Here is a 15058-nt window from a genome sequence, read left to right as displayed (position 1 = left end):
CATGGTTACCCCTTCTCATAACATATGAACAAGAGTGCTATCCAATGAACTAAAAGCCAATATATTTAAAACTGATAAAAAGAAATACTATCTTTAAACCAAACTACATAATTAAGCTAAAAAACTCAATGCCACAGACACAGTGAATTCAAGAGCTTAGAAGGATTCAAGAAAATTAGACCTATATAAAGGATAATAAGAACATCTACCGATACAGTAGACAAGGTAAAAATCAGAGACACAAATGTTTGTTTCAGGATGTGTTACTCTTTAGTCAAGGACAACGGTTAGGTGGAAAGTATTGCATCCCCTAAAGGCAGGTTATTCCAGAACTGTTTCGTATGTGGCTTCTTGCACTTTGCTCTGAAACATCTAGTTCTGTCCTCTGTCAGACACACAACACTGGACAAATGAACTAATCATCTGATTTGGCATGGCAATTCCTGTGTTCCCATTATGCATCATCCTAGGATCCAATTATTACTTACATCAGAACCATAATCCTTTATCTTAAATTTCCTTAGTATCACTTACATCCCCTTCTTTCCACCTGAGTGCTTTTCACTACAGAGCATTGAAAATACATTGAATATATTTGAATGCTGACTATATTTTAAACAAAATCTTTATTTGTTTAAACATTGAGAAATTTATTTCAAAACCCAAGTTTTGTAGTCAGCTTAAAAAAAAAATATCAGCGGAATTGGAATGCTAACCAAAATATGACTACAGGTTACAAAGCTTATTGTAGTAAACACAAATGAGTCTCTATTGTGTGTACAAATTACATGATGAATTGTTTACACAAACAGAACCAACACATTTAAATATCGCAAAAGAAACCACATATTAACATTAAAGGAGTTTTGTCTACCAGTGGGATTAGGAGAGGGTAAAATGAATGGCTTTTTAGAAAAAAGAAATTATGTATTTTCAAACAAATAAAGAAAGTCTATTTTCATAATTACAAAAAATACTTAAATTGTATCATAGTTCAGTTCCTCATTGCCAACATGGCATTTATGTCCCAAATGAGATTCCGTAATTGATCCATAATTTGCTTCAGCTGCTGATTCTTCTGTTTCAGTTTCTGTGAAAAGAAAGAATTTATCAAGTGGTGTTTGATCAAGCCCAGACTATGTAATTGGAATTTCAATAAAAAAAAAATCATACTACATAATGTAGCACAGGGGTTTATTCTCACACACCAATGCTCCCATCATCATCAACTGAATGCCATGCTCTCTTTAAAATGTACTCTTCGAGGATTAGAAAAACCAGGAATTAAGGAGTGCTGTAGGAATACTGTTTCTTTTCACAACAGTCTTTTGGTCAGAACCCTTGTCTCTCACACCGCAAACAAGCTCCTTTAAAAACTGAGTGATTGAGGGCATCAGAAGATATTAGCAAAGCCCTTAAAGCAACAAAAGCATGCTTCTGTAGGAAGAAAAAACTGCACAGTCTGAACTAGTTAAAAGGTCTAGGGGGAACAGGTAAATTTATGTGAGCATATTTTGTATGAACTGAGTGCTTAGAAAAGTGGTGGATTAGTAGTAGAGTAGAACCTCAGAGTTACAAACACCAGTTAATGAACTGACCGGACAACCATACACCTCATTTGGAACCAGAAGTACGCAATCAGGCAGCAGCAGAAACACCCCCCTCCCCGCCCACTCAAAAAAGAAAGAAAATACAATACACTACTGAGTTAAACATAAACTAAAAAAAAAAAATTTGCAAAGTTTAAAAAACATTGACAAGGTAAGGAAACTGTTTCTATGCTTGTTTCATTTACATTAAGATGGTTAAAAGCAGCATTTTTCTTTGGCATAGTAAAGTTTCAAAGTTGAATTGAGTCAATGTTCAGTTGTAAACTTTTAAAAGAACAACCATAACGTTTTGTTCAGAGTTACGAACATTTCAGAGTTACGAACAACCTGCATTCCCGAGGGGTTTGTATCTCTGAGGTAGTCTGAACCAGGCATAGTTTGATGAAGAGAGCTGTTCAAGTTTTTTCAACAGCTCTCCCAAAGCACCTCAACCCTGATTTATAACTGATGTGCAGGCCAGCAAATAGGGCATCCTATTCATTCTAGATTCTGAGGTGCACAAATACTCTAGGGATTAGGGGACCAGCAAAATCAGGGCTTGTCTATAATTACAGTGCTGCAGTTGTGCCGCTGTAGTGCATAGTGAAAATGCTATCTATGCCAACAGGAGAGCTTCTCCCAGCAGCGTAGGTACTTCACCATCACAGGGGTATCACCTTAGACCGTTTGACTGGTCAACTAGGAAAAAACAGTCTGAGACAAAAAAGACTTCATACCTAGGGGCTGTAACAAAAGCCTCTAAACCAGTGGTGGGCAACCTGCGACCTGGCGGGCCGTGAGACAGTTTGTTTACATTGACCGTCCATGCATCAGGATACTCCTCTTGGGCCTGGTCTACACTAAGGGCGGGGGTCGAACTAGGGTACGCAAGTTCAGCTACGCGAATAGCGTAGCTGAACTCGAAGTACCCTAGTTCGACTTACTTACCCGTCCAGACGCGGCGGGGTCGAACTCCGCGGCTCCAAGGTCGACTCCGCCACCGCCGTTCGCGGTGGTGGAGTTCCGGAGTCGACCGGAGCGCGTGGGGAGTTCGAACTATCGCGTCTTGATTAGACGCGATAGTTCGAACTCGGAGAAGTCGAACTCACCGCGTCAACCCGCGCGGTGAGTATGGACCTGCCCTTGGCGTCACCAATAAAATCCAGAGGAGAGGAAGAACCAATTCATCTGGTACCCAATCTGGAGTTGCCAGAAAGATACTAAAATGTCAGTACCTGACCGCCTTCCACTATGGGTTTCCTGTCTCAGGTTATTCTCAGAGCCTTACATTCTCATGAATTTACTCACATGGCAGTGGAGCTTTTCTGTCAGGGGTTGCTCTCTTGGCCTTATGCCCTCCTGGGGTTCTCACAAGGCAGTGGGTTTGATGAGCCGCAGAGAGTACCATCTACTCTCATTACAGTAGCAGGCATAGGCTGACCTGAGAAAACTCTGCACTCCCCAGCTCTGCCAGTGCATCCCAAAGCCCTGTGCACTGGCAGAGTGGGGGAGGGGGGAAGGGGGAGAGGAGAGGTAATTAGGGGGTGGAGCAGTGGGGGAACACGTTAAAGTGGTAATGGGGCTGCAGTGAGGGGAAAAGGGTTTATGAGGAGGGGGATAAATGGGGATGGGTGATAGGGGAGGGGAGAGAGGTTGGGGGCTCAGCTGAGGGAAGTTTGGGTGAATGGCAGGGAGACTGGGGAAGACTAGGGACAGGGACATTCTTTCTTCCCATGTGTTAATGCCCAGATCTGGGAGGCTCTTGCCCCTGTAAGGGGGTCTGAGCCCCCACTCCCAACCCTTCTTCTGTGAACTGGGATTTGGGGGGCCTAGACCCTTTGAGGGTGTCTGAGGCCCTCCCACTGCCCCCCATGAGTGTCAGGGTCTTCATGGGCCATGTCCATCTACAGCCGTTGGCTTCCCTCCCCCTTACGTGAGCCACTCTGGGGGGCTTGCCATTTTGGGAGGGTCTGAGGCCTCCTCCTTGCCTCCCCCCCCCAAGTCAAGATCTGGGGTAATCCTGACTCTTTGGGTGGGAAGCTGAGAAAGGATATACTTCACGCATATCACAGATTCTAGAGCACTCAGGAGGGGAATGAGAACCCTTACTGAGGTGAACGGGGCAGTTCACATGTCTCAGAGCCATTGCTTCCCATTGTATTCATTGCAATGGGGGGTTCTCATTTGGTTGAGAACACCATACTGAGATGAATGGGCCACTTCACATCTTTCAGAGCTTCCTATTCTGCAGGCAGATATGTAGTGAAGCCCTTTCCCTCCATCGTCCCTCTATCCTTCCTGTTTAAAGGATGATGGCTCTAAGGCCTGGTCTATACTACAAAGTTAGGTTGATATAAGTTGCCTTGTGTCAATGTATTTGTGCATGTGTCTACACTCAAATTTGTCTCCAGCTGGTGTAAATGCCTCATTACAGCAATGCAGGAAAACCAGCTCCCCAAATGGCACGGGGAACAAAGACATAGAAACATAGACATCTAGAAAAAGATTGTAGAGGGAATGCAGGCAAAAGGGGTACAACAGCAGCACCATGCAAAAGTGCCAAGCTGCAGACCTGTTGCTTTTACTACAAGCAGCATGCCATTCTTGGCAGAGACTGCACCAGCATCCCACAGAACATGGATACCTCAGAAGAGACAGATCCCTGCCATGAACAGTAAGGAGGAAGAGGAGGGAGAGGTGGTAGTGAGGGCTCCAACCAGGACCTGTTTGAGATTCCACCCCAGTCTAGCTAATCCCACCAGCTGAGAACAGATAAGCATGGTGCAGGAGAAGGCACATGCATTCATTTTTCCTTAGAATGTTTAAAGATGGCACTTGGTTCATCCCCAAGTTAACAAGACTCAGGTGTAGACTTTCCATTGTTTTATTCATACAAGAAGAGGCAGAAGTACAACAGAGATAAAGTTGGCATCTGCTTTTCATTCCTCTATTGGGTTGGGGGGAGCAGGCATGCAGAGCACTTGTTTATATATATATATATATAAGGATATCCCTTGTATCCTCCTGAGAGATCTTGATGAAACTTTCATGGAGATCCTCCACAATCCTCTCCTTAAGGTATCTATGGATAGATATCTTATTTCTTCCTCCATGATAGGACGCTTTCCCAACCCATTCCACGATGTGTTTGGCTGGCACCATTGCAGTAAACAGGCTACTGGCATACAAACCCATGTGGCTTCAGAATGCCAGTAGCAGCTTTGTTCTTTGTGCCTTTGTTAACCTCAGGAGTGAGATATCTGCTAAAACCACCACCGCCTATGGAAAATACTGCCAATATTCAATGCTGTTGCCCTATACTTGTATCCATGAAGCAAGGACTGAAATTTTATTGTTTTGTGTAACCAAAATTCCTTCCGTTCCCCACCCTCCCGGAGGGCTATACTTACCATGGCTGGGGATGGAAAGCAGTGCTGTACAGAGGCACTCCAAAGCTGAAGTGTCAATAAGTATCTTTTAAAAAGATTTTATGGGAATAAGTTTCAAAACTCCCTTCCCTTATCTTTTCCTTTCCGTTGTGACTGTAAATCCAATGATACATCTGTCTGTTTTTATCAGCAGTTTCTGCCATTGCAACCTTGAGGAGTACCTCCTCTACTCTCCCACAATGCCTGATTCCAATGAGGAGAAAGAAGAGCATTAGGGAGGATATGTTTTGCAAGGTCCTGCAAGCTTGCTGCATCAGACCATGAACAAAGGGCTTAGAAGGCCCAAATGGCAAACTGCCTAGAGAAGGAAAGAGTGGACAAGAGAGAGACCCAGAGATCCCAGCAGGAAAAGGACAGTGGGATGCACTAGTGCATGATGGGTCTTCTCAGGCAGCAAACCCAAACGCTCCAGACCCAGGTTGACCTACAGGTTCAAATATCTCAGACTTTCCACCCTTTGCAGTCCTTGGAGAACTCCATAGTTGCTGCTCCCTATGCCCTACAACTGACCACATGACATCACGGGCCACATCATTACCCCATCACTCCACGCTGGGGGACAGCATGGAAAACCACAGCTTCACATACACTGACCTGCGAGAATTATAATTTGTGTACGTGTGGCCACAATAAACTATATTTGTGCACTGAAATGGACAGAAATGTTTTCTGCCTTTCCAATTTCTAAGTCCCATTCCGTTAATCTATGTTTATAGTTTGTATTGCTCTGGCTGATGGTTTTTGCACTGCCTGTTGGTTTTTACACATTGTTTTTCTGCACTGTTTTTGCCAGTTAATAAATTTCTATTTTTGGAGAACACAATTATCTTTATTAGTTCACAACACATATTGCAAAATACACAACATTACTCAGAGCACACAATACATGTAAATGTACAGCAATCATTACACAACTCCTAGCAGCACCCAGTGCTCCAGGTCCGGAGAACAGCCCAGCATGAACATTACTGTGGATGACCATGCAAATGCCTTTTCAAAGCCTCCCTCAACTACATAGCTCAATGGTGAGCTCTTATAACAGACCTTGTGTCTGGCTGTTCAAAGTCAACAGACAGCTGCTCCACCTATGCCTTCCACCCTAGCCACAGCTTTTCCTCCTTTGCCTCACAGATATTATGCAGGAAACAAGAGACAACTATAACTATATGGATATTTTTCCTCACTGAGATCCATTCTAGTAAGTAAACATTGCCAGCACTCCTTCAATCTACCAAAACCACTAACAATCGTTCTGCGCCTGCTGAGCTGGTAATTGATTCTTTCCTTGGTGCTGTCAAGGTGGCCTGAATATGGCTTCATGAGTCAAAGGAGCAAAGGGTAGGCTGGATACTCCAGAATCACTATTGTGATTTCAATATCACCAATGGTAATCTGTCAACTGGCAAGTAATGTCCTTGCTTGCAACTTTCTGAACGGTTCTGTGTTCTTAAAGATGCAAGAATCATGCACCTTCCCTGACCAGCCCACACTGACACCAGTGAAGTATCCCTGGTGATCCATCAGTGCTTGCACATCCTTAGAAGAGCAGCCCTTTCTGTTGACGTACTCTGTGACAAGTTGTACTGATGCCAAAATAGCTGTGTGCATGCCATATATCACCCACTGCAGTTTGGGAATCCCACTGCTGCAAATTCATCCATTGCAGAGAGTCACAGTTCTGCTTAGCAAGTGATGATTAATGGTCTTACACATCTGCATGACAAGACCCTCCACTGTCAATTTTCCAATTCCAAAATTATTTTCCACTGACTGGTAGCAATCGAGTGTTGCAAGCTTCCAGAGTGTGATCGCCACTCACTTCTCTACAGTCAGTGTGGGTCTCGTTGTGGTGTCCCTATTCTGCAGGGCTGGAGTGAGCTTGGCAGGCAGATCAAGGAATGTGGCTTTTCGCATCCGAAAGCTGTGCAGCCCCTGCTCATCATTCCAAACCTGCATTACGATGTAATCCCACCAGTCAGCAGTGTACCACCATCGCAGCTGCTCCATGAATGCCACCAACCACGTTTAACTGGTTTTTTTGCTATGTCCCTCAGCAAACTGTCCTCCAAGAAATTGTTAGGTCCCCCCTTGCAGTACTTCTTGCAGGCTGCAAATACAGGAGAATTGTGGTCTTGTATTTGCAATGCTTATGAGAATAGTGTTAGAGCTCTGTGGGTTCCATGTGTCTGTCAAAGATGGAGGACATTGAAAAGTGCTGCATAGGTTTGTGGGATTAAAAAAAAGGCACAGAAATTATGAGATATGGATGGAATTATGGGATGGAGAAAAATTGCATGCTGGGAACTTGCGCGTGACACAGATACCAACCTGTAGTGCACCCCACTTTACATTGACACAAGCACTCCTGTTGAGCATGCACAGTGCCGATGCAATCAGTCAAGCATGCATATGCATAAGTGATATACAAACTTTGGCAGCTGTACGTTGATGTAACTTGCATTGACCAAAATTTATAGTGTAGATGTGGCCTCAACGCTGAATGTTTGCACAGATTTTCTTAAAATTTGCTATTATTTGTAGGAATGCAAAGAAGGATTAGTGACCTTCATTTGAGCCAGAGAGAGGTAAACCCTGAAAAAACAGCTGTTTTTCAAAAAGTTGTTATTGTGCAGAACTAAAGATCAAACTATTGTTGTGATACAGGTTTCTATCAGTCAGTTTTTACCCAAGGCACTGCATAGCACCCACTAACTCTTTGGGGGATCCAAATTGTGAACGGTATTTAAGAACATGTTCACTTCCTCACGTGCATAGATGTGCAATCTGGAAGGATTAGTATGCATGCACCAATAAAGAAAAAAACATGAGGCTGTGTCTATACAGTCACTGTATGCTTGTCTGGGTAGTTGCAGGGAATGTTCTGATGCCACTGCTGGGAACTCCAAGCCACTGACATTTCTAGTCTGAACCTTTCTATACCTTTGCAATAAAAGGTTAATAACTTATGTTGCTTGCTACAAGTTTTCTCTGTCATAAAATAACATGTTTTTATTTTATGGGGAGCTTTACTGTGAAAACAGCAGAATAGTCAGCAGCAGCCTAACCAAAGTTTTTGTTATATTGGGTGGAGAGAAGTCAGAGGCAGAAGACTGTGTGGGTGAGGGGAGGGGTAGGAGACAGGGAGAGAGGTTGTGGTTGTGGAGGGGCTGGGTAATGAGGATAGGTGATAGGCAATCCTTAAACTAGTTGTTTCAGAAAAGCTGTATTTTACTCACTGCTGGGATAGGGGAGTAACTACTTCCTGATAACGAGGCAGATTAATGTGGCGTTTCCAAAGACACATACTGCAGAGATTTAGAATTGACAGCTGCCAGTGTTGCCAATGTGTCAATTCTGGGCAATTCCCAGATCATAAGTGAATACTGATACATTGATCGAAGGGGGTAGAGGGAAGATATCATGGCCAATTTTTTTCCCTTTTCTTTTTTTGTCCTTTAATAGTGCTAGATGGAATCCTGTGGATGAGATGAATGGGTTGGACAGATCTGGACTCCGTGGGTCAAAGTCAGATCAACTTCAATGGGAGTTAAAATTACTAACACCTGGAATATGGTTCAAATCCTCTAGCAAGTTGTTTTTTTCTTTACACCCCCACCAATTCTGTTTCATACTGAATCAGTGATGCTTATGTTTGCCTAGTCTTCTACCAGCACAATTTAATTACACATATCCAAGAGCCTAATCACCTTCAACCTCCTTCACTCCCAAACAATATGTAGTTAACATCAATCATTATTAGCTGTTATCAGGGCCTTAATGTATTACCATGGTGTGGTCCATCTTGTCAAAGTTTGGTCACTCTTGAAACAAAGGGTAAGAGCGTAGGAAGTATGGTAAAATAAGATCCAGATGATGCATCTTTGTTTTAAGTGTGTCCTCTTCTGAAAAAAAAATTGAGTTCCTTTCCAAAAGCATAACAAGTTTCCATTCTCTTTATCTCTGTGCCCAAAGATACTTTCCCACAACCATAACCAGGCCCTGCAGCTGTTCAACCCAGGATTGCGTCTGAGCTTAGTAAGTACAGATAATGGTGTTAAATTTAATTATTATCAGCATTTTACTTGCAAACATTTTCAACAGAACTAAAGAAACAAAGTCTGTCTTGCTATATAGCAGTCTATTGTGCAAAGAACTTACTTCCTCTTTCCCTTCATGAGCATTAGGGGTATTTCTGACCACTAAATTATGCTATAATTACGTTTTGAAACGGTGACTGCAAATTCCTGCTAAGGTTACAGTGACCTTTATTCTTCCCCTTAAACTAGGAAAACAGATGTTAGAGAAAAAATAATATTTCTGTTTAGGTAAGAACAAGTTCAGGATGCTCAGGCAATTTTAGTTTGTTCTTTTAAAAGTTCTTGAGAGTGGAATCCTTGAGGAAATGTGGGAAGTAGGGCAGGCCTCCTCCTTTACTTTGTCTAGCTTTTGACACCAGATTTACACCATTATGTGTAGAAGGGAGTAGCGGGGTAATAAATCTATTACATAAACAACTATTCAAAGAATGGTAAAGTTGCAAAGTCAAACACTCAAAAATTAAGAAATGCCACAATTAAGGTAGTCTGTGCCAACTTAATTTGACCCCCTTGTATTACTCCTTGGGGAATTCTGTACCACTGCGGACACGCATAATTCACGTGTCTTGCAGAATTTTTTCTTTCCCGCAAAAAATACATTTCTGCCCAAGAAGTGTTGCAGGTCTGCTTTTCACCCACCAGAGGCTGCTGTGGCACCAGAACAGTTAGCGGCATGAACGCAGCTGGCTGTTCTGGCACCACAGTAGCCTCTGGTGGGCAAAAGGTGGAACTGAAGCACTACTAGGGCAGAATGTATTTTCTGTGGGGGAAATTCCTCCAGGAGTAGAAGTTCATCACAGCAACCTGCCTGAGGAGCCAGGTTAGGACAGAGTGGGGCACACAGGGCTGCTGGGGGATGTCAGAGACTGGGGTTCACAATGGCTAGTGGGGGACAAACTGAGGCACAAAGATGGGGGAGGAAGCTGCAGAGACCCATGGGGATGGAGAGTACGAGGACAGAAGCAGATGTGCCTGACTGAATGAGAGAGGCTTGGGGTCAGCTAGGGTCTGCATGGGGGAGGATCCTCAATTCCCTAACAATCCCAACTCTCCCCACCCAAAAAAACCTGTTCTATATTTCTCCCACCCACACCCAACAACCCTCCAGGTTCACTCCAGGCTCCTTCCCTCTCCCTCAGCTCCTCCTTACCCCTGACTCCCCCAAGCGCTGCTTCTGATAGGTGCAGGAAATACAGTTCTGTATTGTAATTTAAATTAATTACTCAAAGTTCTGTATTAATATGCCTAGTAAGGAATCAGTGTATGTGTCAAACGAACAAACAAAAAAAAAACCCCTACCAGAATCGGGTTTTTTTTGGTCTGTATTGTTACAGACATACTTGCTGGCAGATATTTTGAAATAAATTATCAAAATAATTGAAACTGGCATGATTATATTGTGTAATTTTGACAAATAAAATATGCAGCATTTTGCAGAATTTTAAAATATTGTATGCAGAATTTCTAATTTTTTGGTGCAGAATTCCCCTAGGAGCAGGGGTCGGCAACCTTTCAGAAGTGGTGTGCCGAGTCTTCATTTATTCACTTTAATTTAAGGTTTCGCATGCTGGTAATACATTTTAATGTTTTTTAGAAGGTCTCTCTCTATAAGTCTATATATTATATAACTAAACTAGTGTGGTATTGTAAAATAAACAAGGTTTTCAAAATGTTTAAGAAGCTTTATTTAAAATTAAATTAAAATGTTGATCTTATGCCACTGGCCCGCTCAGCCTGCTGCTGGTCTGGGGTTCTGTTCACCTAGGCTGGCAGCGGGCTGAGCGGGGCCTGCGGCCAGGACCCTGGCTGGCAAGGGTTCAGCAGCCAGAACCCCAGACTGGCAGTGGGCTGTGCGGGGCCGGCAGCCGGGACCCCAGACCGGCAGTGGGTTCCATTTGCCGGTTCCTGCCTGCCGGGATCCCGGCTGCTGGACCCGCTCAGCCCGCTGCTAGTCTGGGGTCCCAGCCCTGCCCACATACAGTGGGTACCTACCTTCTCCCTGGTTCTGGCCCATTCTCTTCCTCTCTCTGCACTGAGCTGAGGGTGGGAGTGCACTGAGCACAGGGCTGGGGGTGAAGGGTCTGCCCAGGAGCTAGAATGAGGGAGGGGGCTCAGGGCTGGGGCAGGAGGTTTGGGTGTGGGGCTCTTACCTGGGCAGCTCCGATTTGGTGTGAGGGGTGCAGGTGGGAATGTGTGTGTGTGTGTGTGTGTGTGTGTGCAGGAGCTCCCGTTTGATGCTCAGGGTGGGGGTGAGGATGTGGGGGGTACAAGAGTCAGGATGTGGGGGGGTACATGGAGTGTAGGGGGGCTGGGGATGTGGGGAGTGCAAGAGTCAGGGCAGAGGGCTGGGGGCATGTGAGGGGGGCACAGGTGTCAGGGGTGCAGGTGTCAGGGCGGGGGGGACTGGGTTTGTGTGGGGGTGCCAGAGTCAGGGCTGGGGTCATGTGAAGGAGTCAAGCAGAGGGCTGGGTGTGTATGAGGGGGATACAGGGCTCAGTGCAGGGACATGGGGTGTCTGCGGGGCACAGGACTCAGGGCAGAGGGATGGGTGTGTGTGAGGGAGGGTCAGGGCAGAGGGCTGTGTGTGTGTGGGGGTCAGGGCTGGGGGCTGTGTGAGGGGGGTCAGGGCAGGGGACTGGAGGGGATATGCCCCTATTCCACCCCCGCACCCCAGGCTCTGCCCCTGCTTCTTCTCTGCAGACCCCAGGATTCCCATGCCCCATCCAACCCCCCCTGCACCCTGACTGACCCCTCCAGAGACCCCCCGCCCCTAACCACCCCGCTCAGGATCCCACTCCCTAACCAACCCACCCTGCTCCCTGTCCCCTGACTTCCCTCCCCTTATCCAACCCTCCCGGCCCCGGACCCCTTACCATGAGGCTCCTAGCAGCATGTTCTGCTCTGCGCAGAGCCAGACACCCTGCCCCACAGGAGTGGGCAGCCCCGCCCCTCAGAGCGCTGCGTGCTCGGTGACATGGCTCCAGAGGAGGGGGGAGCATGTCTGGCTCCCCACGGAGCCAAATACTGCCCCACGGGAGCGTGCAGCCCCGGCCCCCAGAGCGCTGCGCACGCGGCGGCATGGCTCCAAGGGAGGGGAAAAGGCGGGGGAGGGACTGACGGTTTGCTGCGCTCGGCCGGGCACTCCAGCCTGGGAGCGCGGACCCCGCTGCTTGCTGTGCTGGGAGAGTGGTGCCATTTGCCCACCCCTGCATTAGGGTGTGCCTGGGCACACCCGGTGCGCACACCTATGCTTCTGCCCGCTGCCCCCGCGGGGCGGGGCGGAGGGCGGAGAAGAGCGGGCCGGGCCAGGCCTGGCAGGATTTTTAATGGCACGCTGCTCCGGCATGCCATTAAAAATCGGCTCGCGTGCCATAGGTTGCCGACCCCTGCCCTAAGAGTATAAACTGCACAAAAACAAAATGGGTAATGACTGTTTAGGAAGGAGTACTGAAAAAAAGAATCTGGGTGTTATAGTGGAGCACAAACTAAATATGAGTAAACAACGTAATTCCATTGCAAAAAAGCAGACATCATTCTGGAATGTATTAACAGGGGTGTTGCAAGCAGGACAATGGATGTAATTTTTCCATTCAGCACTGATATGGCCTCAAAACTGAAGTACTGTGTCCAAGTACTGTATCCACACTTCGATGTACATAAACTGGAGAAAGTCCTGAGGAGAGCAACAAAGGGGACTAAATGTCTAGAAAGTATGACCTACAAGGAAAGATTGAAAAAACTGGGTTTGTTTGTCTGGAGAACAGAAGACTGAGAGGGGACAGGATAACAGTCTTCCAGCACATAAAAGATTGTCATAAAGAGGAGGGTGATAAATTGCTCTCATTATCCATTGAGGACAGGACAAGAAGTAATGGGGTTAAATTGCAGCAAGGGAGATTTAGGTTAGACATTAGGAAAAACTTCCTAAATATAATGGTAGTTAAGCACTGGAACAAATTACCTAGGGAGGTTGTGGAATCGCTGTGATTAGAGGTTTTTAAGGACAGGTTAAACAAACACCTGTCAGGGAAATCTAGATATAGTACTTAGTTCTGCCTCAGTGTAGGGGACTGGACTAGATGACCTATTGAGATCCTTTCCAGTCCTACATTTCTATTATTATTAACTTATTTTGTTAAAAGAAAGCGTAAACATTTATGAAATTCCACAAGATCATGCCAAGGAGGTTTAAAAAACAAATTTGCATACAAGTAAAACAACAAGGTTAAAAATATGTCCTAAAACTATCAAAAACACAGTAAATACAGACAGTTATGTTTATGAACAGTTAAAGATTGCAAATAAATGTGCATAGATTCACAGTATAACATTATACAGGATTTAATATATACAATCCCGCTACATCAAACATATAAGATAAAATACAACAGGAAAGCTTTCAGTTGCTTTTCTCTCAATTCACATGCTGTCTCCATGTTTTTGCCTATAGAGTGTGTGAATAAATATAGGGTTTTATGTAATATCTTTCCCTCTCTAATTGGGAATTGAGAAGTTGAAACATCAAAGAAATATTTTCAGTGGATTTTCTGGTATTTCTCTCTACCACTTATTTTAATTACTTGGAATCTAGATACTTCTTTTCTTCAGTTGTTTTCTGTCTATTTTACATATACCTGTACTGCTTTCTGCTTAGTATTTACACATACGTCTATTCCAGCCCTTCAAATATTTAATTAATCCTATCTTTATGTTTTACAATTTGAAGGACCAACTACTTGTGTTTTAGTGATGCTGTATATTTTAGTAACCTTTGTACACTGTAGTAAATGCTAATTCGTCTTTTTTTTTTTAAGATTTGAATAAAATTTTAATTAGTAACTATACCTGCCATTCAGACTGAAAATTTAACAGCATCTTTAGCATATCTGATGCATTGTGCTTGAACCAGTTACTGTTCCATAAATGCTACACTTGACAAAAGAAAAGCTCTTCTTCAATTTCTCAAAATACAAAAAGCAGACCCCCTTTTTTCCCCCCTTCAAACAAGGAATTTATTACTCATGAAAGGTGTTGGAGTGGCAGCTCTAAAGTTCATTATTAATCCACAACGTAGTTCTGATAATATTTTCACATCTTACATTGTATATACATTCTGCTATCCACTATTCCTGGAGAAGCCTCACAGCCACAGAGAACCCAACTATGATCTCATCCCAATCTACTCTCCAAACACTAACCAGTACTAGGTACAAACCCAAATGTACCTCATTTATGAAAATCTCACAGCACTGGCTAGGGAACACTGCAGAGAGCAACCTAGTTTCCATTGTTGGGGTGCCTTAGTTCTGCAATCACCCAGTAGAACAAAATCAAAAATTGCTGAATGATAGAGAACACTGAAATTCTGATATACAAGAAATGTTTACTACTGAACTATTTGTCACTTGGGGCCAAAGAGCAAACACACTGCATTTTATGAAGCAATCTAGTAATACAAGCTTCACATGGACAAAGCGACATATTTTCTGCGTTATGCAAGTCAATCTCAACTTTGTTACCTTATTTACTTCCATGATTTCCCTTCTTTCTTCACTAGCAAAACGAAGCTGGCTGGCAACACCACGATCATCATGCTTGGATCCATCGTCTTCAACATATGGAATAAGTTGCTATGAAGGTGAACCAAATGTTAGAGTTCAAGTAAAAAACTATTTTTGCTATATGCTAAAAATTTGAAGAGACCATAGTATGCTCTAGAGTTATGGAGCTCATCAGACAAAATAAACTTCTCACCTACATTTATGGCAATACAGTCAAAATGAAGCATTTCAGTGCCAATGTCATTTCCATTATAAACCTCTGCTCTCAATAGTTTAAATATATTAAACAGAAATCTTAATAAGTTTCCTGATCTGAAGCATATGTTTGTAAAGGACTATTTAGTATTATTATTTCAATACTG

General features: G+C 44.1%; 1 protein-coding gene across 6 annotated transcripts in view; it reads right to left on the bottom strand.

Moving 5' to 3' along the window:
• Positions 1-607: 607 nt before the first annotated feature.
• Positions 608-15058, bottom strand: part of MED30 (mediator complex subunit 30) — a 28100-nt gene continuing 13649 nt past the window's right edge. For 2 of the 6 annotated variants that reach the window (XM_039527320.1, XM_039527319.1), the window contains exons 4-6: positions 14655-14765; positions 8825-8940; positions 5846-7145 (exon numbers count right to left, since the gene is read on the bottom strand). In XM_039527320.1, coding sequence (XP_039383254.1) covers positions 7115-7145; positions 8825-8940; positions 14655-14765 — 258 coding nt within the window. In that variant the 3' untranslated portion in view covers positions 5846-7114. Of the gene's footprint in view, positions 1091-5845; positions 7146-8824; positions 8941-14654; positions 14766-15058 lie in introns of those variants that run through there. The other 4 variants (XM_039527322.1, XM_039527323.1, XM_039527321.1 and 1 more) reach the window with 4 other exon arrangements.

The sequence above is a fragment of the Mauremys reevesii genome, linkage group 2 (genome assembly GCF_016161935.1).
Source record: "Mauremys reevesii isolate NIE-2019 linkage group 2, ASM1616193v1, whole genome shotgun sequence".
Lineage (NCBI taxonomy): Eukaryota > Metazoa > Chordata > Testudines > Geoemydidae > Mauremys > Mauremys reevesii.
This window is presented reverse-complemented; position numbering and strand designations above follow the sequence as displayed.